The sequence below is a fragment of the Triticum aestivum genome, chromosome 7D (genome assembly GCF_018294505.1).
Source record: "Triticum aestivum cultivar Chinese Spring chromosome 7D, IWGSC CS RefSeq v2.1, whole genome shotgun sequence".
In the NCBI taxonomy this organism is placed as follows: domain Eukaryota; kingdom Viridiplantae; phylum Streptophyta; class Magnoliopsida; order Poales; family Poaceae; genus Triticum; species Triticum aestivum.
Window position 1 is genome coordinate 463,951,881 of NC_057814.1, and position 27,216 is coordinate 463,979,096.

The 27,216-nt window shown below is 49.5% G+C and overlaps 1 protein-coding gene across 1 annotated transcript; it reads left to right on the plus strand.

Moving 5' to 3' along the window:
- Positions 1-2,906: 2,906 nt before the first annotated feature.
- Positions 2,907-4,834, plus strand: LOC123169883 (cytokinin dehydrogenase 10-like). Its single transcript, XM_044587744.1, has 2 exons — positions 2,907-3,507; positions 3,649-4,834. The coding sequence occupies exons 1-2, from the start codon at positions 2,907-2,909 to the stop codon at positions 4,644-4,646; spliced, it is 1,599 nt and encodes a 532-aa protein (XP_044443679.1). The 3' UTR covers positions 4,647-4,834.
- Positions 4,835-27,216: the final 22,382 nt, after the last annotated feature.

Sequence of the window (27,216 nt, forward strand, 5' to 3'; positions counted from 1 at the left end):
CCTAGTATATAGAAAAATAACAATCAAACAACACCATGGGATGGCGGGTCAATGGATGCATGGAGGAACATTGTTGGAAAAGTCTCAAAAAGTCCCAAAAAAGACTCTTCTTGAGAGTCTTCTTCATTTAGTCTCAAATGTCTAGTTTAGTCCCTAAAAAGTCCCTCCCGTTTGATAAAAAAGTCTCTAAGAGGGACTTTTTCTAGTCCCTACACAAAAAAGTCCCTGGAAACAAACACCCCCTTAGACTAGTGTCATGCATATGACACTAGTAAGTTATTACCTTCATAATGCAAAGTAACGTAATAGTAGTATCATAGATGGCTTCATTTATTAGCTCGTAGACTCATCTTGTCTTGGAAAGCGTTATGTTATAGCAATATATTATGTTGCCGCATCTCATTAATTACTTGTCACATAAGCAGAATTTTCTTGAAATGCACTATATTACTAGCTAAGTTACTCTCACTATGACTAGCCTAAAGGGGCAAGAAGTTTACGCCAATTGCGTGACATTTGTGATGCCTGCGTCGATGAACGTGTGTGTCTATGGTGCGCGCGTGTGTCTACGTTCTCAAAAGAAATTGACTGTTGGATTAGAGATAATTATATGTATTGAAAAAAACCTGCTGGTCACTATTACACTTATTCAATCATAAGAGCGACTCCAACGCGGCGACCTAAACGGATGCACGCTTTATCCGTTTTCGTTCTTTTTTTTCGTTTGGTTCACACGTTCGCTTTTTTATCTGGATCGGCTGATGCGCCAACAGAGGCATACCCTTTTTGCCGACGCGACCGAAGCTGACTTAATTAAGCATAATTATACATAAATGGCCGGTCAAACGCCGACCAAAGTCCACTTAAACATAACTAAACATTAAAAAAACTCTAATAAATGCCCGCACGCTGCCCTAGTAGACCGCCTTGCCCTTGCCCTTGTCGCCGTCACCACCAGTGAGATCGATGAAGACGGGAGGTGGCCCAGCCCAACCGAACATGGCTAGATAGGCTACCAAGACAACCTCCTCCGACGTTTACTGCGGAGGCGGCATTGCGGCGAGGCGGGCGCGCTCCTCCTCCTCCTCGCGGCGTAGCTGCTGCTCCCGTCGCATCTGGTGCTCAGCGTTGGCCCCCTCCTCCACGATCCAATGCGCCTTCCAACGCTCAAGGTGGACCGCCTCCTCTTCCACTGTGAAGGTAAAGTAGCAGGGAGGCGCGCTCACCCATTCACCGAGCTGGTCGGTCCACGAATAGAACTCCTCGGGCCAAGTGGGGGCGGTGGTGACCGCTTCCGCGTGGGCGTTGGCTCGCGCTCCTTCTCCAGCTCCGGCTCCGGCTAGGCCTTGCGCTCGACGAGGGGCGGCGCCGACGACGGTGGTGGCCCTTCCACACACTGCCAGGCGGGCCCTCGGTAGGTGGCCGCATTAATTATGACCGCTCAAGGTTGTTGGCCGGTTGACATGTGGGGCCGCGACGGACACCGAGGGGACGCGCGGCGCGTCTGCTTAGCATCCGCGCCGACGCATTTCAGGCTCAAATTTGGACTGGAAATGGGTCCGCGCGAACGCGTAGCGGACGGGTTTTATGAATGAGTCGACGCGTTGGTCCATCGTTTTTGTCCGCGGCGACCCAAACGGACGTGGGCGGATGAAATGGGTCGCCCGGTTAGATTTGCTCTAAATGCAACAATATATTACCTTACCGATGTGTGGTGTACATAGCACAGAAGACAGATTTTTGCTAACCAAACCCATTATATACATGCTCTTCACTAATGGACACGAGAAAGGACAAATAATATATTTTTATCATGTCAAAAACAATTTGTGCATGCTAAAAAAGATATAACTATGTTATGTGTAGTAACAAGAATTTGGTATCGCCAATGTCATCTGCACCCAGCAGCTAACCTGCATTAATTAGGAGTGGACATGAAAAGCGTGAAGCAAAATTTGAATTACTGATAGTTCCCTAATTACCTAACAAATCTGTTGTACTCACTGACGCAGCTTTAGTTGCATCAATTAATTCGAATAGGAGGGAGTATAGCATTTCTCATTAAGATATTTAATGCTTAATTACTGGCAGTTCTCTAATTACCTAAAAATTATGTAGTAACATGCATGTTTGATACTAATTATGTAGTACTTTTCCTATCAATTAAAACCACGACAATAATTATGGAACGGAGGGTTTTTTTTATTTTCAATATACACAAATAAATAAAATTATATGATCAGAATCCATCAAATGGTGTCTCGGACAAAGTAAAAAAAACACATCAAATGATAGACTAATTGGATCTCGTGAACCTTATACTTCATACCCGTCAAAGTTAATCTGCTTAGTTTTGTGCATCATTTTGATGTGTATCGAGTGTTTTGGGGAATGTTGAACAATTTTCATCCTTTCCCCTCAAAAAGAAAAAAAAACAATTTTCATCCTATTTTCTACTAATTAATCTAATTACGTAGTAAAAGAAAATCGACCTGTTTTCCACTATGATCTATTTGTGCCTCATCATATACAAATTTACCAACCACTTCTATTTAAATCTCGTCGGTTGGGCTTTGCCAAATCTGAATTATCATGATTCTATGATTCTGTATAGACCAATAACCATTGAGGTCTTCTGTAGAGTCAAACTAGGGGCCTATGACCATGCTTTATTTTTAGGACCATATGTTTGTCTTTGGCAGAAGTCAATTAGGAATATTCAAAACCTAAACAATTAGCAACACCCGGCTCCTGCCGGCATTTGTCAGCTCTTGGTGCATCGCCGGGTGCAACTATAAATATGTAGGAGTTCTTGACATGAGAGCACACACCAACATCTCCTTCAGCTCATGCAAGTAGCAAACTCAAGCTACACGACTCACATCCCAAACATCTATTGCAGCAACATGCCGATAGCTCGTTTTGCTACATTGCTCGTAGTCACCGGCTTCCTCTCCACAGTCGGACATCTCGGAGCGCCGGCATTTGGCGCTCTCGATGATGATCTCGTAGCTCTTGACATTGTGTCGAAAATCCATACCGACAGGAGTTTGACGGCCAGAGCCTCCTCGGACTTTGGCCACATTGTGGAGGCCGCCCCAAATGGTGTTTTTCACCCGGTCTCCCCCGCCGACATAGCTGCTCTAATCCGCTTTTCACTCTACCAGCAGACACCGTTCACGGTGGCGCCGCGTGGAAAAGGGCACTCCTCTAGGGGACAAGCCCTCGCCCCGGGCGGCATTGTCGTCGACATGCCCTCGCTGGGGCGTGGTGACCATGGTCACCGTGTAAATGTGTCCATCGATGGGATGTACGTGGATGTCGGCGGCGAGCAGCTGTGGTTCGACGTCCTCCATGCCACGCTCAAGCACGGGCTCACGCCACGGGTGTGGACCGACTACCTCCGCATCACCGTCGGCGGCACGCTCTCCAACGCCGGCATAGGCGGGCAGGTGTTCCGGCACGGCCCCCAGATCTCCAACGTGCGCGAGCTTGACGTCGTCACAGGTACCGGTTTTTTGCATGGTGGCACGCATTCTGTGTACCGGTCGATGCGACTAGTGTCCACGTCGTTTGTCCTTCATTAACTAGTGCACGCGAGTGCAGCGACATTTTGTTTTTAAATAACTAAATCTGTGTTCGCTGCAGGCACGGGAGACATGATCACCTGCTCCCCGGGCAACAACTCGGACCTGTTCTACGGGGCGTTGGGCGGGCTGGGCCAGTTCGGGGTGATAACCCGGGCCCGGGTCGGGCTCGAGCGGGCCCCGAAACGGGTCAAGTGGGTCCGGCTCGCCTACACGGACGTGCACCAGTTTACCGCTGACCAGGAGCTGCTCATATCAAACGGAGCCGGGTTCGACTACGTCGAGGGGCAGGTCCAGCTGAACCGGACGCTGACGGAGGGCCGGAGGTCGTCGTCCTTCTTCTCGGCGGCGGAGCTCGCTCGTCTGACGGAGCTCGCACTGGGCACCGGATCATCCGCGGTGTACTACATCGAGGGCGCGATGTACTACGACGACGGCTCTGCTTCCACGGTGGATCGGAAGCTCGAGGCGCTGCTGGAGGAGCTGAGCTTCGTCCCGGGGTTCGCGTTCGTCAGGGACGCGTCGTACGTGCAGTTCCTGGACCGCGTCGGGCAGGAGGAGCAGAAGCTCCGGTCGGCCGGCGCGTGGGACGTGCCGCACCCGTGGCTCAACCTCTTCGTCCCGAGGTCGCGCATCCACGACTTCGCCGCCGGCGTGTTCGACGGCGTCCTCAGGGGCACCAGGCCCGTGGGGCTCATCCTCATGTACCCCATGAACAGGGACAGGTGGGACGACCGGATGACGACGGTGACGCCCGATGAGGACGTGTTCTACGCCGTCGGGCTGCTCCGGTCGGCGGTGGCCGCCGGCGACCTGGAACGGCTGGAGAGGGAGAACGAGGCGGCGCTGGGGCTCTGCGACCGGGCGGGCATCGGGTGCAAGCAGTACCTGCCGCACCACGCGTCGCAGGAGGGCTGGAGGCGGCACTTCGGGGCGAAATGGGACAGGGTCGCCGCGCTCAAGGCCACGTACGACCCGCGAGCGATTCTGTCGCCGGGGCAGGGCATCTTCCCGGCCGCGGTGGCCAGCACGACGCCCGCTACAATCACGGCGTCCTGAGATTTATTTAATCTGTTCAAGTTGAAGGTTCGTCTGTTGGAATCTGTACCCGTACCTCGTGCACGTAGAACCAGCGACCACTGGGTGGTCAGTATTCAGTAGGTGTTCAGACTTCAGAGCAGAGCGTAGGATTGCCACGAGGGGGTCCAAATGGACCTGCTTTTAGTACCTCGAGTATACGAAGTCGGTTTGCGGGCAAGGAAGCGGGCACTGGGGATACAGTAGTTTGATGTGTCCATTCTTTTTCAGTGTACGATGTGTACTCTCCCTGTCTCTAAATATCAGTGTTTTTAGACATTTCAATATGAAGCAAAATGAATGAATCTACGCTCTAAAATACGTCTATATACATCCGCATGTAGCCTATATTAAAATCTTAAAAAATTTGTATTTAAGAACAAAGGGAGTAATAGTTTATAAAGAGGAGTCAATTATGCTGGGAGTACATGAACTTACGCTCCGTGATGTTTAGAAATTTTGGAAAGAAAGGACCATCAAGGGATTCAGAGAAGCTTTTACATCGAAAAATTGAAAAAAAGAATATCAATGTCAGCAATTGTGGAATTTAACTCAGCTACATATGGTTTAGCATCAAGAGGAAAGTTTGTAGAGGCAATATGTATAGAAACACTCCTTATCATACGTCTGATAGGAAACAATTGTCAGACGGCTTATGTACTGTTGATACATGTTCCTCGTCCTCCTCCACGGCCCGAGGCGCTCGTGGTGGTGGTGCCTCCTGGTCTACCTACCTTGCTGCCAATGCCTAGTTGTCGGCGGCTGTGGTGAGATCCTTCTTCAAGACGAAGGTCGTGGTGGAGGACTGTCGGAGTAAACGACCACGGGTAGCCTCATCTGCTCCCCATGGCGATTCAAGTCATCGGGGCCAGCTGCGCCCCTCAAGCTTCAAGGATGAAGAGCCACCTTCTCGGGGCCAGCTGCCAGAAGGCGGCGGTCCTCAGAAGAAAGCCATGAGATGGGCCGACTCCTAGCAGGCGGCCCCTCACGCTCTCAAAGTTAGCACCCACATAATTACGACGAGACGGGGTGTGGCTACAGTGCAGCCTGCCACCCCCGAATCCCGGTCAGAGCGTGGCCACAGTGCAGCGCACCGGGCGGACATCCCTCGCCCGGCGCGGCACTGTTGCCACGCGGCCCATGACATCACTCATGGCAGAGAAGGCCATACTCCCACTACTGGCTGTCGGTACGGCCCACAGGCGGCGGGCCCTACCTGTCCGTGAGAAGCCAGAAGGCGGCGAGCCCAGGCCAGTCGGCGTAGGGCGAGGCCGACTTCCAGCAGGTGGCCCTCCCCCTCCCTCAAAGTCTGGGCGCCATTAATCTGAAGAGACGGGAAGTGGCTACAGTGAACGCCCGCCAGGCGGCGGTACTGTAGCCACGCCTCCCCCGACAAAGCACACATCATCAGTGGCATTGCCACAGTACTAAGCAGCCGGCCAAACCCGCCAGCGGCGGGCGCGGCCTGTCGGTGAAGTACGCGACAGCCGGCAGGACCCACCAGACGGCGGGCCCCAGCAACCGGCAGAGAAGCCGGCGGCCAGAGACACTGACAGCCGGGTCCTACACCCGGCCAGATTACTATTGTATCCCTGGGGGGTAGGCCTATATAAACCCCCCAAGGCACCCATGCAAAGGGTAGAGCCTAGTTCGGACCTTAGTCCACTCACACACACATAGAGAGGAAGCTAGGGCTAGTCTTGTTCTTCTCCCCCTCTAGAGAAACAGCTCAAGGGGCAAGCTTGTAGCCACCATTGTCGCTTGAGTGATCATGTGGAGACCCCGCAGAGCAGGAGTAGGGGTGTTATCTCCTAGGAGAGTCCCGAACCTGGGTAAGATTCGCCGGCGGGCATGTTTGCGCCTTATCCCGTTTTCTGGCACTGGCGACGTACTATTAGCCCCCTCCATGATAAGCCACCCGTTGGCCTATGTCGCACGACATCCCCGACATTTGGCGCCCACCGTGGGGCTAAGTGCACCGTCGTCCGGAGATCTGTTCTGGACGGGAACCTTGTTCCTCCCTGGCGAGCGCAACCAGCCTGGCACGCCTGATGGCGTTCACACCGACGCGCTGCATGGCGCAGAGCTCGCCAGCGCGGTGAGCTGCCTCGCTGACCTCATCGGCGAGATCCGCCTCGCCGATGATCCCGCGCCCGACGCGGGAGCAGCCAGCTCCGAGAGCTGCCTCCTCGACCTCCTTGGCAAGCTCGACATCGCCCACGAGCCGGCCTCCGACTTGGAGTCAATCGACTCCACCGACCCGATGCTTGTCGACTCCGACACGACATCCCTTGACGCCTTCCCCACCAACATGGTGATCATTGACGACCCGCTCCCTCGTGCCGACAGCGGCGGCAGCACCGTCACGGAGGTGCTCGTCATCAGCCACGACGAAGCCTCTGATGGCACTGCTCAAGACCTGTTGCAGGCGGTAATGCGGGACCTGTCCACTCCCATCGAGGCAGGCGCCGACGCCGAGACGCTAGAGGCCCACCGCGTCTCGCTCGTCGAGAACGCTAAGAAGTTGGCCACCATGAGACGCCTCTCCGAGGCCTATCAGCGCGAGATCGACCGCACTGTTGGCGGCACACCGGCTGCTGGCGGGCCCAGCCGCGTTGGCTCGGTCCGACAGCGTGGCGCTGCCGTCGCCAGCATGTTCGGGGTAGACCGCCCTGTCTACGCCACGCCCGTGGAGAACATACGAGCTTCCCAGGCGGCAGCAGACGAGATGGATCAGCTGGAGGGTGACGAGCGACGCTGCATGGCGGAGCGTGTCCAGCAGCTCCTCGATGCGGACGACCCGGGGACTTCGGCAGGCGGCACGGGGACTGCAGCGGTCGCACCCAGCCCAGGGACTTCATAACCCGGCCCGGGGACTTCACCAAGCAGCTCGGGGACTGCAGCAGTCGCACCCGGCCCGGGGACGTCACAGCCCGGCCTGGGGGCTGCAGCAGTCGGCCCGGAGACTTCAACAGCGCAGCAAGCGGCGGCCGACCCCAACCCGCCACCTCCCGCCCCAACCGCCCTAGTACAAGTGGCCGTAGTGGCCGTAGAAGAAATTCAAGCACCATCATGGGCACAACCCATCCTCAAGTTTCTGGTGACCAGAGAACTGCCGGCTGATGAGATCTCGGCTGGCAAGTACAGCGCCGAGCAGGAGCCTACACGATAGTAAACAGAGAGCTTGTCAGACGCAGCGTGACTGGAGTCTTCCAGCACTGCGTAGAGCCAGAGAAGGGCCAAGCAATCCTCAAAGATATCCACCAAGGCGAGTGCGGCCTCCACGCGGCCTCCAGATCCCTTGTCGCCAAAGCTTTCCGCCATGGTTTCTTCTAGCCGATTGCTTTGGAAGACGCCAAGGAGTTGGTCAAGCATTGCAAAGGGTGCCAGAAGTTTAGCTCCAAGCAACATCTACCGGCTTTTGCACTCAAGACCATCCCCCTCACTTGGCCCTTTGCCGTGTGGGGGCTAGACATGGTGGGACCATTCAAGACAGCACACGGCGGCATGACCCATCTGCTTGTCGCCGTGGACAAATTCACCAAGTGGATTGAAGCAAAGCCAATCAAGAAACTCAATGGTCTGACTACTGTGACCTTCATCGCAGATATCACCGTCCGATACGGTGTGCCACACAGCATCATCACCGACAATGGCACGAACTTTGCCAAAGGGGCTTTGGCCCGTTTCTGCGAGACGCAGGGCATCCGACTGGACTTAGCGTCCGTTGCCCATCCGCAGTCAAACGGCCAAGTCGAGAGAGCAAACGGCCTCATCCTCTCCGGCATCAAGCCCCGACTGGTTGAGCCATTGGAGCGGTCGGCTGGCTGCTGGATCGATGAGCTGCCAGCCGTCCTCTGGAGCCTCCGCACCACTCCGAACAAGTCAACCGGCTTCACTCCATTCTTCCTTGTGTACGGCGCCGAGGCCGTCATCCCAACTGACATTGTGTTCGACTCACCTCGCGTCACCATGTACACGGAGGCGGAGGCAAAAGAAGCAATAGAAGATGGCGTTGATCTGCTGGAAGAAGGCCGGCTGTTAGCACTCAGCCGGTCCGCTATCTACCAGCAGAGTCTATGCCGCTACCACAGTCGGAAGGTCAAGTCAAGATCCTTCCAAGAGGGAGACCTTGTGCTCCGGCTGATCCAGCGAACAGCCGGCCAGCACAAGCTCTCAGCCCCTTGGGAAGGCCCGTTCATCATTAGCAGAGCTTTGGGCAATGACTCCTACTACCTCATCGACGCACAGAAGCCCAGAGCGCGCAAGAGAGACGACTCCGGCAAGGGATCGGAGCGCCCATGGAATGCAAATCTCCTCCGAAGATTTTACAGTTGATTCAGTATGTACCATGCTACCTTTTGTATTAAGTGCTAAGACATCGGGTCCCTCGAGGAGCACTCGGGGGCTATCCTTTTTATCTATATGATAAGTTCTACGCCTATGAATGTGTTATTTCATTATTCTGCCTGGCATCGGTTCCGACCAGTCGGCCCGGGGGCTTGCCGCCTTGTACTATGTCAATGCTACCTGCAGTTGAACAAGTAGTGTGATGGCACCTATGCCCTCTCTTTCCACAAGCCGCAGCTCACAGAGCGACTGTCCAGTTGGCAAGAGTTAAAGGCAGGAAACGGTGCCCACACAAAAAATGGCTAAGGACCAAAGCATTCGCATAGGCCAAGCCAGCTCCTCGCCTCACCGACCGGCTGTTGACCAGCCGGCCGGACGGTTTCTAATTTAACTTGCTACGCTCTACAAACGGCTAAAGTACTTGCCTTCCCAAAACGGCCAAGTACTTGACCCAGCCACAGACCGCAGAGCGGCTGTCCGGCTGGCAAGACGGCAACTAAGGGAAGGCGGCAAAGGAAAAAGCCAAAGGAGCAGAAAAGCAACACAAGTCGGAAATCGGCAAAGATAATTTACATAGCAAAAGGCCCCTGGCCAGCATTCAACAGAGTTTGAATACACCCCCAGCGGATGGAACTGCGCAAATCTAACAATTTTGTTCAGAGATTAAAAAACAGGAAAGAAAGATAACTTGGCCGCCTAGGCCAGAGGAGCAGCAGCCGGATCAGAGGGGTCGGCGGAGGTCGAGGCTCCGGGTGGTGGAACGGCCGCATGGTTGGTCTCAGCCTGGTCAGCACCGGCAGCAGTCGGCTCACCGGCGCGCTGTTCGTTGGTCGAGACTTGGTCAGGCTGAGGCCAGCTGTCGTCCCCATCATCCGGCGCATCGTTCTCGCCGTCCTCATCCTCCTCATCCTCACCTTCATCGCTGGAGGCGATCTCCTCCACCGAGTCCTCGCCGTCTTCTGGGTTCAACCCGAACCAGTTGGGCGGCGCCTCGACGCCCCCCTCGTTTACCTCGGGGAGGAAGACACTGGTGTCCGTGTACTCGGCGATCGCCGCGACGCGGTGATAGAGCTCGGGCGCCACCGCCGCCAACTCTTCGCTGGCCTCGGCGCGGATGGTGGCCAACTGGGCTAGGTTCAGCCCAGGGTACCACCCATTGACAAACTCCAAGGCCCGCCACGCTCCTGCCCGGGCTGAGGAGCCCTTCCACGCCTTGAAGCGGCCGATAGCCACCTCTAACCAGTCGGAGGTCCGACTGGGGGTGCGCAGAACCGGGGCACCTGGCCAGAGGGCGGAGACCACCTGGGCTCCGGCGCACTGAAGAAGGCGGAGCGCCCGATGGGCCGGCCGAAGACGAGCTTGGACGGCGAGCATCTGCTCGGCGAGTGTCCGAGGGGCGTTGGGCGCGATTTGTGCTCCTGCCAGCCTTCGCTCATTGCGGTGAGCCTCGACGGCTTGGTTGGCGGCGACGGCATGACCAGGGAAATACTCTGCATGAGAAGAAAAAGCAGTATGAAGTCGGAAGCCGGCTCACATGACAAGTTGGCAGGCAGAAGAAAGAGAAGGACGACTTACCATCGAGCATGTCCTCGATCTCGCCGTAGCCATCGGACAGGGCCTTCTCACTCTCAACCCAGTTCGAGCGCTGAGACTCGAACTCGGCCTGGAGGGCTCCCTCCGCGTCCTTGAGCTTCTGCAGCTCCGCCTGGTGCTGGTCCGCCTGGTTAGCCAGCTGATTGGCCAGGCGGCCGCGTTCCTGCTCCATCTTGCTACGCTCCTCCTCCTTGGCGCGTAGCGCGGTGTGAGCTTTGCCCAGCTGCTGCTGTAAGGTGGCGTTGGCCCCTGTAGAAGACAAGAAGGAGAAGACGGTCAGCAAGTTGGTAAAGAAAGATGTAGTTGCTGGGAGATCTGACCCGACTACTCAGCAGTCGGCCCGAATCTCAGGGGCTACACCCCGCGGGTGCGCTGGCGCGCCCCCGTGAGACTAATGATTGAGCGATTCAACGAAAGAAAAAAAGAAATGTGGTCGCTGGAAGATCCGATCCGCCTGCTCAGCAGTCGGCCCGAATCTCGGGGGCTACACCCCGCGGGTGCGTTGGCGCGCCCCCGCGAGAACAAAGAGCGGAGTGCTTACTCCGGCTGTCGGCCAAGTCAGTGGTCCGCTTGGCCAGCTCCTGGACCTAGGAGTTGAAGGTGGCCGCACGGATGTTGTGGTAATCCTGCAACAAAGACAACAGAAGAAAAGAAAGGGTTAGCACTCGAAACATACCTTTAAGTTTCGAGCCGCCTGCTCAGCAGCCGGCCCGGAACTCGGGGGCTACACCCAGTGGGTGCGTTGGCGCGCCCCCACAGAAGAATTCAAGAAAATTACAAGAATCAGAAAGAAGCGGAAAAGGAACATACCCGGACGGCGGCTCGCGACGCCAGGAACGTCTTCGTGTAGTTCTGGAGGGCGGTGCTTTGGGCCTGAAGCAGAGACTAGACTTCATGCGCAGCCTTGTTCAGGACGCTCGTCCCACCCCCAGGCGTCCACTCTCACGGGGCGGCACTAGTGGCCTCCGCCTCTGGGGCTGACGAACTCGAGGCCCCGACCTCCTGAGGCTGCGGCGCCGAAGTTGCCTTCACCACACACCGGCGCGCCGGAGTGCGAACAACGAGGTCACCCCACCATTAGCTCGCCACTAATTCGAGGCATCGGCGGCACGCCAGGCCGACTGCCCGGAGCCTCGGCAGTCAGCGCTTGCTGGAGCGCCTCCGTCCTCAAGATGGCGGCATCGCCTCCTTCCCTCTCCATGACCGGTTGCTCATTGCCGGCTCCTCCAATCGGCGCCGGGATCTCTGGTGCCAGCGGCGCGGAGCGCAGGGGGACGATAAGCTATAGAGTCTGGCCGCGTGTGGCTTCCTCCGCTTGCGCCTTGGCGGCCGCATCCGTGTGGGCCTTGGTCGCGGCGTCTGCCTGGGCCTTGGCCGCGGCGTCGGCTTGGGCCTTGGCCGTCGCGTCCGCCTCCTCCTGCGCCACCTTGGCTGCCTCCCTCTGCCGTTCCGCCTCCTCCCGCTCCTCGCGCGCCTCCCACGCGTTCTTCTCCGTCGCCTTCCGGAGGTCGGCGAGCGGGTCTATGCGGCGGGTGTTGGCGGAGCCCTCCGTCCCCCTGATGATAGAAACAAAGGCTGGCAGCTCAAGAGAGAGCAGGGCCCTGTTCAAAGCAAGACAAGAAGAAATTCAGAAGGAGTTTCGCAAGAAAGACGAAAAATGCAAGAATAGCCAAGAACTTATGCGGACACCGTCGGGGGCTGCTTCGGGGTCCTCTGGAACAGGGTCGCCTGGTCGCGGCGGCCGGGTTCTTCGGCTTCTTCGGTCGGCTGCCGAGCAGCGGCTGTTGGGTAACGTAGTAATTTAAAAAAAATCCTACGCACACGCAAGATCATGGTGATGCATAGCAACGAGAGGGGAGAGTGTCGTCCACATACCCTCGTAGACCGTGAGCGGAAGCGTTATGACAACGCGGTTGATGTAGTCGTACGTCTTCACGATCGACCGATCCTAGTACCGAACGTACGACACCTCCGTGATCTGCACACGTTCAGCTCGGTGACGTCCCATGAACTCACGATCCAGTAGAGCTTCGAGGGAGAGTTCCGTCAGCACGACGGCGTGATGATGGTGATGATGAAGTTACCGACGCAGGGCTTCGCCTAAACACCTCTACGATATGACCGAGGTGGAATATGGTGGAAGGGGGGCACCGCACACGGCTTGGAACAATCAACTTGTGTGTTCTAGGGTGCCCCCTGCCCCCGTATATAAAGGAGCAAGGGGGGAGGCCGGCCGTCCCTTGGGGCGCCCAAGGAGAGAAGGAATCCTCCTCCTAGTAGGAGTAGGATTCATCCTTTCCTAGTCCTACTAGGAAGGGGGAAGGGGGAAGGAAGGAGAGGGAGAGGGAGAGGGAAAGAGGGGCCGCGCCCACCTCCCCTAGTCCAATTCGGACTCCCCTAGGCTGCTGCCCTCTCTCTCCCCTAAGGCCCACTAAGGCCCAATACTTCCCCGGGGGGTTCCGGTAACCCCTCCAGCACTCTGGTTTTCTCCGAAATCACCCGGAACACTTCCGGTGTCTGAATATAGCCGTCCAATATATCGATCTTTATGTCTCGACCATTTCGAGACTCCTTGTCATGTCCATGATCATATCCGGGACTCCGAACTACCTTCGGTACATCAAAACACATAAACTCATAATACCGATCGTCATCGAACGTTAAGCGTGCGGACCCTACGGGTTCGAGAACTATGTAGACATGACCGAGACACGTCTCCGGTCAAAAACCAATAGCGGAACCTGGATTCTCATATTGGCTCCTACATATTCTACGAAGATCTTTATCGGTCAAACCGCATAACAACCGTTGTTCCCTTTGTCATCGGTATGTTACTTGCCCGAGATTCGATCATCGGTATCTCAATACCTAGTTCAATCTCGTTACCGGCAAGTCTCATTACTCGTTCCGTAATGCACCATCCCGCAACTAACTCATTAGTCACATTGCTTGCAAGGCTTATGTTGATGTGCATTACCGAGAGGGCCCAGAGATACCTCTCCGACAATCGGAGTGACAAATCCTAATCTTGATCTATGCCAACTCAACAAGTACCATTGGAGACACCTGTAGAGCACCTTTATAATCACCCAGTTACGTTGTGACGTTTGGTAGCACACAAAGTGTTCCTCCGGTATTTGGGAGTTGCATAATCTCATAGTCATAGGAACTTTCCGGTTAATACAATTCTAGCATGAATAATAAACATTTATCATGAAATAAGGAAATAAATAATAACTTTATTATTGCCTCTAGGGCATATTTCCTTCAGTCTCCCACTTGCACTAGAGTCAATAACCTAGTTGACATCGCCATGTGATTTAACACCAATAGTTCACATCACCATGTGATTAACACCCATAGTTCACTTCGCCATGTGACCAACACTCAAAGGGTTTACTAGAGTCAGTAATCTTAGTTCACATTGCCATGTGATTAACACCCAAAGAGTACTAAGGTGTGAACATGTTTTGCTTGTCAGAGAAGTTTAGTCAACGGGGCTGCCATATTCAGATCCGTATGTGTAACGCCCACGATGCGGCTATATCTCCCACGTGTCGAGGCACGACTTAGAGGTATAACCGCATTGTGGTATTGTCGCAAGAAGGGTTATCTTCACACAATCCCATGTAATGAACAAGAATGGGATAACGAGAGTTGGCTTACAATCGCCACTTCACACAATACATAAATAATTCATACATCATCCAAAATCCACACATAGACCGACTACGGTCAAATCCAAATGAAAATAAGATAACCCCAAATGCTAGATCCCCGATCATCCCAACTGGGCTCCACTACTGATCATCAGGAAAAGAAACATAGTAACGACCACGTTCCTCGTCGAACTCCCACTTGAGCTCGGTTGCGTCATCTGCATTGGTATCGTCGGCACCTGCAACTGTTTTGGTAGAATCTGTGAGTCACGAGGACTCAGCAATCTCACACCCGCGAGATCAAGACTATTTAAGCTTATAGGAAAGGATGGTGTAATGAGGTGGAGCTGCAGTAGGCACTAAGCATATATGGTGGCTAACATACGCAAATGAGAGAGAGAAGAGAAGCAACGCAACGGTCGCGAAGCTAGAAATGATCAAGAAGTGATCCTGAAACTACTTACGTTCATGCATAACTCAAACCGTGTTCACTTCCCGGACTCCGCCGAGAAGAGACCAACACGACTACACACACGGTTGATGTATTTTAATTAAGTCAAGTGACAAGTTCTCTACAACCGGACATTAACAAATTCCCATCTGCCTCATAACCGCGGGCACGGCTTTCGAAAGATAATACCCTGCAGGGGTGTCCCAACTTAGCCCATTATAAGCTCTCACGGTCAGCGAAGGATAAACCTTCTCCCCGGAAGACCCGATCAGTCTCGGAATCCCGGCTTACAAGACATTTCGACAATGGTAAAACAAGACCAGCAAAGCCACCCGAATGTGCCGACAAATCCCGATAGGAGCTGCACATATCTCGTTCTCAGGGCACACCGGATGGGCAAGATGTCGGGTTGGCATAGACCCTGGTTGCCCAGGGGGCGCCGGACATCGCCCAGTTTGGGGCCAGCACTCGAAGGAGCACTGGTCCGGGGGTTTAAATAAGGATGACCCTCGGGCTCGCGAAAACCCAAGGGAAAAAGGCTTAGGTGGCAAATGGTAAAACCAAGGTTGGGCCTTGCTGGAGGAGTTTTATTCAAGGCGAACTGTCAAGGGGGTCCCATAAATCACCCAACCGCGTAAGGAACGCAAACTCAAGGAACATAATACCGGTATGACGGAAACTAGGGCGGCAAGAGTGGAACAACACACCAGGCATAAGGCCGAACCTTCCACTCTTTACCAAATATATAGATGCATTAATTAAATAAGAGATATTGTGATATTCCATAATATCCATGTTCCAACATGGAACCAACTTCAACTTCACCTGCAACTAGCAACGCTATAAGAAGGGCTGAGAAAAAGCGGTAACTTAGCCAAACAACGGTTTGCTAGGAAAGGATGGTTAGAGGCTTGACATGGCAATATGGGAGGCATGATATAGCAAGTGGTAGGTAGCACATCATGGCAATAGAACGAGCAACTAGCAAAGCAAAGATAGAAGTGATTTCGAGGGTATGGTCATCTTGCCTGCAAGGTTCTCAGAGTTGTCGAAAGCTTGATCCTCGTAAGCATACTCAACAGGTTCCTCGTTCACGAACTCGTCTCCCAGCTCTACCCACAGCAAGAACAGAAGCAATGGAACCACAATCAATCACGGGAAATGCACAAGCAACATGATGCGATACATGCATGATATGCGAGATATGATATGCGATGCGTATGCGTGCTCCGGAAGAAAAAGAATGAACAAGGAAGTAACTTGGAAAACCAAGTATGCCGCTGGAAATATGAGATGATTTCGGATGAAATCGATATAAAGATCACCGAAAACGGATGCACGGTTTGCAAATGGCAAGCAAAACAAGAATGACACGATTCTGCGATTAACAGGATGATAGCACTTAGAATGCATCAAGAAACTATGTTACAGTACTCCAACATAGCAACAAAGCATATGACAGTAATCTACAGGAGATGCTTGACAAAAGATGAACACTGAGCTACGGCTAGATCACACCATAACAGATTCAAACAAGCATGGCAAAAGTGCAAAAGATATCAGGTTCACAGACTTAGTGAAATTACTGTACATGGCATAAACAGCATCAGGTAGCAATGTTCAGAGCAAGAAATCAATATGCTACGGGAACTTAACATAGCAAAACAAGGCATGGCATGAATCTACTAAATGCATAGAACAAAAGTCCCTTACTGACCATGAGACAAAAAGGATCAGAAAATATGATGGCACCCATGTAAACATAGCAAGTTCCGTTAACAGGTTTCAGACTTAGCAGAAAACAGAGCATGGCATTAACAGAAATTATGAAGGCATCTTGGTGAGCTTGATTCACTCAACACAAGGAAATGCATGACAAAACAAGCATATCTACAGAAATATGGAATGTTTATGAAGCTATACATGGCAAGAGCAAATACATAGCACGAATGGATCAACTACAACAACCTTGGCAAAATTGAATATCATGTTAACAATCTGCCAGGAACATTTTATAGCAAAAGTAGAGCAAGATTAAGACATGCTATGGCACTCCATAATTTCAAACAGGGGCGTGCATGGATACAGCACAACTATATCTACAAAACATCCTTACTGAACATGCCCAAAAGAAGCATGGATCTCTTTGTAGCCACATGGATACATAACAACAAAATAACAGCAGTCACAGACTTGGCAAAATTCCAAGTCCCTGAAAACAGAAACATCACGAAGCCTAGTTTGCATGCTTGTGCTAGTCACCACATAGATCACAAAAATATATGGCATACACCTCTGTAAAGATGGCATGGCATAGATCAAAAATCCTGTAGAGCTCATGCCCATAAGATGCACACATTAATTGCAACAAAAATAACAAATCACCAAGTTCTGATAAGTAACAGCAGTAAACAACATATAGCACTCTTGCACCAGAGATTTGGTCATCCAGATGGCCTCAAATGAACATGGCACAATGGAATAAAATGAAGAGCATTTCGAGACGAACATTTCAATAAATTACACACACGAAACGGAGCAGTATGCACGGAGTTATGATGCGATGAATTGAGAAACATATTGCAATTATCTCGGGACTTGGAGAAAAACGAGGGGGGAGAAGAAATCAACCGCGTTTCAGATCTGGATCGGGCGCGGCTCGGTCGAGCTGGCCGGAGCTCGTTCGCCGGAGACGGAGACGGTGGTGGCCGTAGGGAGCTCGGGGAAGGGCGGTCGGGGCCGGACCGACCGGATCCGGCGCGGGGGAGCACGGGCGCGGGCACGGGCGGCGACGGGCGGCGGCGAGGTCAGCGGGGCGAGGCGGCGGCGTCCGGCGACGAGGCGCGCGGCGGCGGCTCGCCGGCTCGCGCGGGAGGGCGGCGGAGTCGGGCGGCGCGGGGGCGCAGACCGGGCGGCGGCGCGATGGGCTCGGCGGGCCCGACGCGGGCTCGCGGGTCGGTTGCGGAGGGAGGCGGTGGCGCGCCACGTGGCGGCCTCCGGTTGGACGGGCGCGGCGGCAGGTTTCGTCCGGCGCCGGGCGGACGTGTCCGGCGCGCGGAGGGAGCGGGGCTAGGGTTTTTACCCGGATTTTGGACGGGGAGGACATATTTATAGGTAGAGGGAGCTAGGAGACTCCAAATGAAGTGCGGTTTTCGCCCACACGATCGTGATCGAACGACCGAGAGCATGGAGGGGACTTAGATGGGTTATTGAGCTGTTTTGGAGGGGTGTTGGGCTGCAACACACCAGAGGCCTTTGCGGTTACTCGGTTAACCGTTGGAGCATCAAACGGCCTTCAAATGGAACGAAACTTGACAGGTGGTCTACCGGTGGTATACCAAGGCCACTTGGCAAGAGTCGGTCCATTTCGAGAACGTTTAACGCCCGCTCACGAAAAGAGACAAGAGGGAAGTGCCAGTGCACGTAGGAGTGTCGGATTGCAAAACGGACAACGGGGAAAATGCTCGGATGCATGAGACGAACACGTATGCAAATGAGATGCGCATGATGACATGATATGAGATGCATGACATGAACAAAATGCAAAACGAAAAACAAAACCCGACCATGAAGGGAATATCATAACACATAGCCGAAAATGGCAAGAGTTGGAGTTACAAATATGGAAAGTTACATCCGGGGTGTCACAGTATGTATTTTCCAAATTTCTATGTCAACAATGCTCTGCACGGAGCTACTCTAGCTAATCGCTCCCACTTTCAATATGTATCCAGATTGAGACTTAGAGTCATCTGGATCAGTGTCAAAACTTGCATCGACATAACCCTTTACGACGAACCTTTTGTCACCTCCATAATCGAGAAACATATCCTTATTCCACTAAGGATAATTTTGACCGCTGTCCAGTGATCTACTCTTAGATCAGTATTGTACTCCCTTACCAAATTTAGTGTAGGGTATACAATAGATCTGGTACACAGTATGGCATACTTTATAGAACCTATGGCTGAGGCATAGGGAATGACTTTCATTCTCTTTCTATCTTCTGCCATGGTCGGGTTTTGTGTCTTACTCAATTTCACACCTTGTAACACAGGCAACAACTCTTTCTTTGACTGTTCCATTTTGAACTACTTCAAAATCTTGTCAAGGTATGTACTCATTGAAAAAACTTATCAAGCGTCTTGATCTATCTCTATACATCTTGATGCTCAATATGTAAGCAGCTTCACCGAGGTCTTTCTTTGAAAAACTCCTTTCAAATACTCCTTTATGCTTTCCAGAAAATTCTACATTATTTCTGATCAATAATATGTCATGCACATATACTTATCAGAAATGTTGTAGTGCTCCCACTCACTTTCTTCTAAATACAGGCTTCACCGCAAGTCTGTATAAAACTATATGCTTTGATCAACTCATCAAAGCGTATATTCCAACTTCGAGATGCTTGCACCAGTCCATAGATGGATCGCTGGAGTTTGCACATTTTGTTAGCACCTTTAGGATCGACAAAAACCTTCTGGTTGCATCATATACAACTCTTCTTTAAGAACTCCATTAAGGAATGTAGTTTTGACATCCATTTGCCAGATTTCATAAAATGTGGCAATTTGCTAACATGATTCAGACAGACTTAAGCATCGCTACGAGTGAGAAAATCTCATCGTAGTCAACACCTTGAACTTTGTCAAAAAAAAACCTTTTTCGACAAGTCTAGCTTTGTAGATAGTAACACTACTATCAGCGTCTGTCTTCCTCTTGAAGATCCATTTATTTTCTATGGCTTGCCGATCATCGGGCAAGTCAACCAAAGTCCACACTTTGTTCTCATACATGGATCCCATCTCAGATTTCATGGCCTCAAGCCATTTTGCAGAATCTGGGCTCATCATCGCTTCCTCATAGTTTGTAGGTTCATCATGGTCAAGTAACATGACCTCCAGAAGAAGATTACCGTACCACTCTGGTGCGGATCTTACTCTGGTTGACCTACAAGGTTCGGTAGTAACTTGATCTGAAGTTACATGATCATCATCATTAGCTTCCTCACTAATTGGTGTAGGAGTCACAAGAACAGATTTCTGTGATGAACTACTTTCCAATTAGGGAGCAGGTACAGTTACCTCATCAAGTTATACTTTCCTCCCACTCACTTCTTTCGAGAGAAACTCCTTCTCTAGAAAGGACCCATTCTTAGCAACGAATGTCTTGCCTTCGGATCTGTGATAGAAGGTGTAACCAACTGTCTCCTTTGGGTATCCTATGAAGACACATTTCTCCGATTTGGGTTTGAGCTTATCAGGATGAAACTTTTTCTCATAAGCATCGCAACCCCAAACTTTAAGAAACGACAACTTTGGTTTCTTGCCAAACCACAGTTCATATGGTGTCGTCTCAATGGATTTAGATGGTGCCCTATTTAACGTTAATGCAGCTGTCTCTAATGCATAACTTCAAAACGATAGTGGTAAATCAGTAAGTGACATCATAGATTGCACCATATCTAATAAAGTACGGTTACGATGTTCGGACACACCATTACGCTGTGGTGTTCCAGGTGGCGTGAGTTGCGAAACTATTCCGCATTGTTTCAAATGAAGACCAAACTCGTAACTCAAATATTTTCCTCCACGATCAGGTCATAGAAATTTTATTTTCTTGTTACGATGATTTTCCACTTTACTCTGAAATTATTTAAACTTTTCAAATGTTTCAGATTTATGTTTCATCAAGTAGATATACCCGTATCTACTCAAATCATTTGTGAAGGTCAGAAAATAACGATACCTACCGCGAGCCTCAACACTCATCGGACTGCATACATCAGTATGTATTATTTACAGCAAGTCTGTTGCTCGCTCCATTGTTCCGGAGAACGAAGTCTTAGTCATCTTGCCCATGAGGCATGGTTCGCAAGCATCAACTGATTCATAATCAAGTGATTCCAAAAGTCCATCAGAATGGAGTTTCTTCATGCGCTTTACACCAATATGACCCATACGGCAGTGCCATAAATAAGTTGCACTATCATTATTAACTTTGCATCTTTTGGCTTCAATATTATGAATATGTGTATCACTACGATCGAGATTCAATAAACCATTCACCTTGGGTGTATGACCATTGAAGGTTTTATTCATGTAAACAGAACAACAATTATTCACTGACTTTAAATGAATAACCGTATTGCAATAAATATGATCAAATCATATTCATGCTTAACGCAAACACCGAATAACATTTATTTAGGTTCAATACTAATCCTGAAAGTATAGGGAGTGTGTGATGATGATCATATCAATCTTGGAACCACTTCCAACACACATCGTCACTTCACCCTTAACTAGTCTCTATTCGTTCTGCAACTCCCGTTTCGAGTTACTAATCTTAGCAACTGAACTAGTATCAAATACTAAGGGGTTGCTATAAACACTAGTAAAGTACACATCAATAAGAAGTATATCAAATATACCATTGTTCACTTTGCCATCCTTCTTATCCGCCAAATACTTGGGGCAGTTCCGCTTCCAATGACCAGTCCCTTTGAAGTAGAAGCACTTAGTCTCAGGCTTAGGTCCAGACTTGGGCTTCTTCACTTGAGCAGCAATTTGCTTGCCGTTGTTTTTGAAATTCCCCTTCTTCCCTTTGCCCTTTTCTTGAAACTAGTGGTCTTGTCAACCATCAACACTTGATGCTTTTCTTGATTTCTACCTTCGTCGATTTCATCATCACGAAGAGCTTGGGAATCGTTTCCGTTATCCCTTGCATATTATAGTTCATCACGAAGTTCTAGTAACTTGGTGATAGTGACTAGAGAACTCTGTCAATCACTATCTTATCTAGAAGATTAACTCCCACTTGATTCAAGTGATTGTAGTACTCAGACATTCTGAGCACATGCTCACTAGCTGAGAAATTCTCCTCCATCTTGTAGGCAAAGTATTTGTCAAAGGTCTCATACCTTTCGACATGGGCATGAGTCTGAAATACTAATTTCAACTCTTGGAACATCTCATATGCTCTGTGGCGTTCAAAACGTCTTTGAAGCCCCGATTCTAAGCCGTAAAGCATGGTGCACTAAACTATCAAGTAGTCATCATATCGAGCTTGCCATACGTTCATAACATCTGCATCTGCTCCTGCAATCGGCCTGTCACCTAGCGGTGCATCAAGGACATAATTCTTCTGTGCAGCAATGAGGATAATCCTCAGATCACGGATCCACTCCGCATCATTGCTACTAACATCTTTCAACTTAGTTTTCTCTAGGAACATATCAAAAAATAAAAGAGGGGAGCTAAACGTGAGCTATTGATCTACAACATAGATATGCTAATACTACCAGGACTAAGTTCATGATAAATTAAAGTTCAATTAATCATATTACTTAGAACTCTCACTTAGATAGACATCCCTCTAATCATCTAAGTGATCACGTGATCCATATCAACTAAACCATGTCCGATCATCACCTGAGATGGAGTAGTTTTCAATGGTGAACATCACTATGTTGATCATATCTACTATATGATTCACGCTCGACCTTACGGTCTCAGTGTTCCGAGGCCATATCTGCATATGCTAGGCTCGTCAAGTTTAACCCGACTGGCTTGCACCCGTTGTATGTGAACGTAGAGCTTATCACACCCGATCATCACGTGGTGTCTCGGGACGACGAACTTTCGCAATGGTTCATACTCAGGGAGAACACTTATACCTTGAAATTTATGAGAGATCATCTTATAATGCTACCTCCGTACTAAGCAAAATAAGATGCATAAAAGATAAACATCACATGCAATTAATATAAGTGATATGATATGGCCATCATCATCTTGTGCCTTTGACCTCCATATCCAAAGCACCGTCATGATCACCATCGTCACCGGCGCGGCACCTTGATCTCCATCGGAGCATCGTTGTCGTCTCGCCAACTATTGCTTCTACGACTATCGCTACCGCTTAGTGATAAAGTAAAGCAATTACATGGCGATTGCATTTCATACAATAAAGCGACAACCATATGGCTCCTGCCAGTTGCTGATAACTTCGTTACAAAACATGATCATCTTATACAATAAAATTTAGCATCATGTCTTGACCATATCACATCACAGCCCTGCAAAACCAAGTTAGACGTCCTCTACTTTGTTGTTGGAAGTTTTACGTGGCTGCTACGGGCTGAGCAAGAACCGTTCTTACCTACGCATCAAAACCACAATGATATTTCGTCAAGTATGTGCTGTTTTAACCTTCACAAGGACCGGGTGTAGCCACACTCGATTCAACTAAAGTTGGAGAAACTGACACCCGCCAGCCAACTGTGTGCGAAGCACGTCGGTAGAACCAGTCTCGCGTAAGCGTACGCGTAATGTCGGTCTGGGCCGCTTCATCCAACAATACCGCCGAATCAAAGTATGACATGCTGGTAAGCAGTATGACTAGTATCGCCCACAACTCACTTGTGTTCTACTCGTGCATATAACTGATACGTCTCCAACGTATCTATAATTTATGAAGTATTCATGCTATTATATTATCTGTTTTGGATGTTTATGGGCTTTACTAAACACTTCTATATTATTTTTGGGACTAACCTATTAACAGGAGGCCCAGCCCAAATTGTTGTTTTCTTGCCTATTTCAGTGTTTCGAAGAAAAGGAATATCAAACGGAGTCCAAATGGAATGAAACCTTCGGGAGAGTTATTTTTGGGACGGAAGCAATCCAGGAGACTTGGAGTAGACGTCAGGGAAGCTTCGAGGAAGCCACAAGGCAGGGAGGCGCGCCCTACCCCCTGGGCGCGCCCCCACCCTCGTGGGCCCCTCGTCGCTCCCCTGACCGACTTCTTTCGCCTATATATGTCCATATACCCTAAAACATCGGGGAACAAAATAGTCGGGAGTTCCGCCGCCGCAAGCCTCTGTAGCCACCAAAAACCAATCGGGACCCTGTTTTGGCACCCTGCCGGAGGGGGGGAACCCTCACCGGTGGCCATCTTCATCATCCTGGCGCTCTCCATGACGAGGAGGGAGTAGTTCACCCTCGGGGCTGAGGGTATGTACCAGTAGCTATGTGTTTGATCTCTCTCTCTCTCTCTCTCGTGTTCTTGAGATGGTACAATCTTGTTGTACCGCGAGCTTTGCTATTATAGTTGGATCTTATGATGTTTCTCCCCCTCTACTCTCTTGTAATGGATTGAGTTATCCCTTTGAAGTTATCTTATCGGATTGAGTCTTTAAAGATTTGAGAACACTTGATGTATGTCTTGCATGTGCTTATCTGTGGTGACAACGGGATATCACGTGATCTACTTGATGTATGTTTTGGTGATCAACTTGCGGGTTCCGTATCTCGTGAACTTATGCATAGGGGTTGGCACACGTTTTCGTCTTGACTCTCCGGTAGAAACTTTAGGGCACTCTTTGAGGTTCTTTGTGTTGGTTTGAATAGATGAATATGAGATTGTGTGATGCATATCGTATAATCATACCCACAGATACTTGAGGTGACATTGGAGTATCTAGGTGACATTAGGGTTTTGGTTGATTTGTGTCTTAAGGTGTTATTCTAGTACGAACTCTATGATTGATTGAGCGGAAAGAATAACTTCGTGTTATTTTACTACGAACTCTTGAATAGATCGATCAGAAAGGATAACTTTGAGGTGGTTTCGTACCCTACCATAATCTCTTCGTTTGTTCTCCGCTATTAGTGACTTTGGAGTGACTCTTTGTTGCATGTTGAGGGATAGTTATATGATCCAATTATGTTATTACCGTTGAGAGAACTTGCACTAGTGAAAGTATGAACCCTAGGCCTTGTTTCCTAGCATTGGAATACCGTTTACGCTCACTTTTATCATTAGTTACCTTACTATTTTTATAATTTCAGATTACAAAAACCTATATCTACCATCCATATTGCACTTGTATCATGGTACGTCTCCAACGTATCTATAATTTTTGATTGTTCCATGCTATATTATATTCTGTTTTGGACATTAATGGGCTTTATTATACACTTTTATATTATTTTTGGGACTAACCTATTAACCGGAGGCCCAGCCCAGAATTGCTGTTTTTGCCTATTTCAGAGTTTCGCGGAAAACGAATATCAAACGGAGTCCAAACGGAATGAAACCTTCGGGAACGTGATTTTCGGAAAGAACGTGATCCAGAGGACTTGGACCCTACGTCAAGACATAAACCAGGAGGGCACGAGGTAGGGGGGCGCGCCTACCCCCCTGGGCGCGCCCTCCACCCTCGTGGGCCCCACGTTGCTCCACAGACGTACTTCTTCCTCCTATATATACCTACGTACCCCCAAACTACCAGATACGGAGCCAAAAACCTAATTCCACCACCGCAACCTTCTGTACCCGTGAGATCCCATCTTGGGGCCTTTTCCGGAGCTCCGCCGGAGGGGGCATCGATCACGGAGGGCTTCTACATCAACACCATAGCCTCTCCGATGATGTGTGAGTAGTTTACCTCAGACCTTCGGGTCCATAGTTATTAGCTAGATGGCTTCTTCTCTCTTTTTCGATCTCAATACAATGTTCTCCCCCTCTCTTGTGGAGATCTATTTGATGTAATCTTCTTTTGTGGTGTGTTTGTTGAGACCGATGAATTGTGGGTTTATGATCAAGTTTATCTATGAACAATATTTGAATTTCTCTGAATTCTTTTATGTATGATTGGTTATCTTTGCAAGTCTCTTCGAATTATCAGTTTGGTTTGGCCTACTAGATTGATCTTTCTTGCAATGGGAGAAGTGCTTAGCTTTGGGTTCAATCTTGCGGTGTCCTTTCCCAGTGACAGTAGGGGCAGCAAGGCACGTATTGTATTGTTGCCATCGAGGATAACAAGATGGGGTTTATATCATATTGCATGAGTTTATCCCTCTACATCATGTCATCTTACTTAAAGCGTTACTCTGTTCTTATGAACTTAATACTCTAGATGCATGCTGGATAGCGGTCGATGTGTGGAGTAATAGTAGTAGATGCAGGCAGGAGTCGGTCTACTTGTCTCGGACGTGATGCCTATATACATGATCATACCTAGATATTCTCATAACTATGCTCAATTCTGTCAATTGCTCAACAGTAATTTGTTCACCCACCGTAATACTTATGCTCTTGAGAGAAGCCACTAGTGAAACCTATGGCCCCCGGGTCTATCTTCCATCATATTAATCTTGCAACACTTAGCTATTTTTATTGCCTTTTATTTTACTTTGCATCTTTATCATAAAAATACCAAAAATATTATCTTATCATATCTATCAGATCTCACTCTCATAAGTGACCGTGAAGGGATTGACAACCCCTTTATTGCGTTGGTTGTGAGGATTAATTTGTTTGTGTAGGTGCGAGGGACTCGTGCGTGGCCTCCTACTGGATTGATACCTTGGTTCTCAAAAACGGAGGGAAATACTTACACTACTTTGCTGCATCACCCTTTCCTCTTCAAGGGAAAACCAACGCAGTGCTCAAGAGGTAGCAAGAAGAATTTCTGGCGCCGTTGCCGGGGAGTCTACGCAAAAGTCAACATACCAAGTACCCATCACAAACCCTTATCTCCCGCATTACATTATTTGCCATTTGCCTCTCGTTTTCCTCTCCCCCACTTCACCCTTGCCGTTTTATTCGCCCTATCTTTTCTGTCCACCTTCCTCCCTCTTTTTGCCCCTTGCACTTTCTGCCGTTATGTCTGAAATTGGGGAAATTGTTGTCGATATGGACAATAATAATATCATGGAAAATTCTGATGCTCCTGCTAAGGAACCCCTATCTTACATACAAAAAAAATTCCGAATTGGTAGTTGTAATATTATTGGAAAAGGAGTTATCCAAGATTTCTTTACTTGTGCCGGTGCTTTGCCTTCTATGGGTAGTTCTATTCTTCATAGAACTAGTAGTCTTGCGGACGCTATCGCCATGCTTGTAGTTGAACTTGAAAGACAATTTATGCACATGCATCCTTGCATACAAAGGATTTTCCTAGAATTTTCTAATATTGAGCATTCTTCTGTTAAGCGTGCCACTACTATCTTTTTGGCTCATGAGTTCAGATTTATAATAAAAGAGGCCAAAGAAATCTTTGTGCATTATAGGGTGGATGCAGGCCGTCCTCCCATAGAAACTATTTTATTTGATCAAGAGGAAATAATGCGTTTTCAATCTCTAGACTATGTTGCTTTTAATGAAAACCTTAGAAAAAGGTTCCTACCAATATTCTAGTTGATAGAATTTCTGAACTTAATAATGATTTTGCTATTCGAAATAATGAGCTAGGATATTCTCTCGAATATAGGCTCACAAAGTTCTGTCAAAAGAATGCTTATAATGATGAATTGGTTGTGCAATACGAAGGGCCAAAGGAGGAACCTATACCTCCTAAAGTTGATCTTGGAGATTTTTGTCCCATTAAATTTAGCCCTTTTGATTACTTTTGCTTGCCTCAAAGAAAACTTGCTGCTGAACGTAGAGAATATGAAATGAGTTTTAATGATCTATCTTATTATTATGG

Excerpts from the sequence above, each read along its gene's own strand:
- LOC123169883 (XM_044587744.1), top strand. The coding sequence starts at position 2,907 with ATGCCGATAGCTCGTTTTGCTACATTGCTCGTAGTCACCGGCTTCCTC. Across the intron at positions 3,508-3,648 it reads CGAGCTTGACGTCGTCACAG|GCACGGGAGACATGATCACC; the intron begins GTACCGGTTTTT and ends TGTTCGCTGCAG.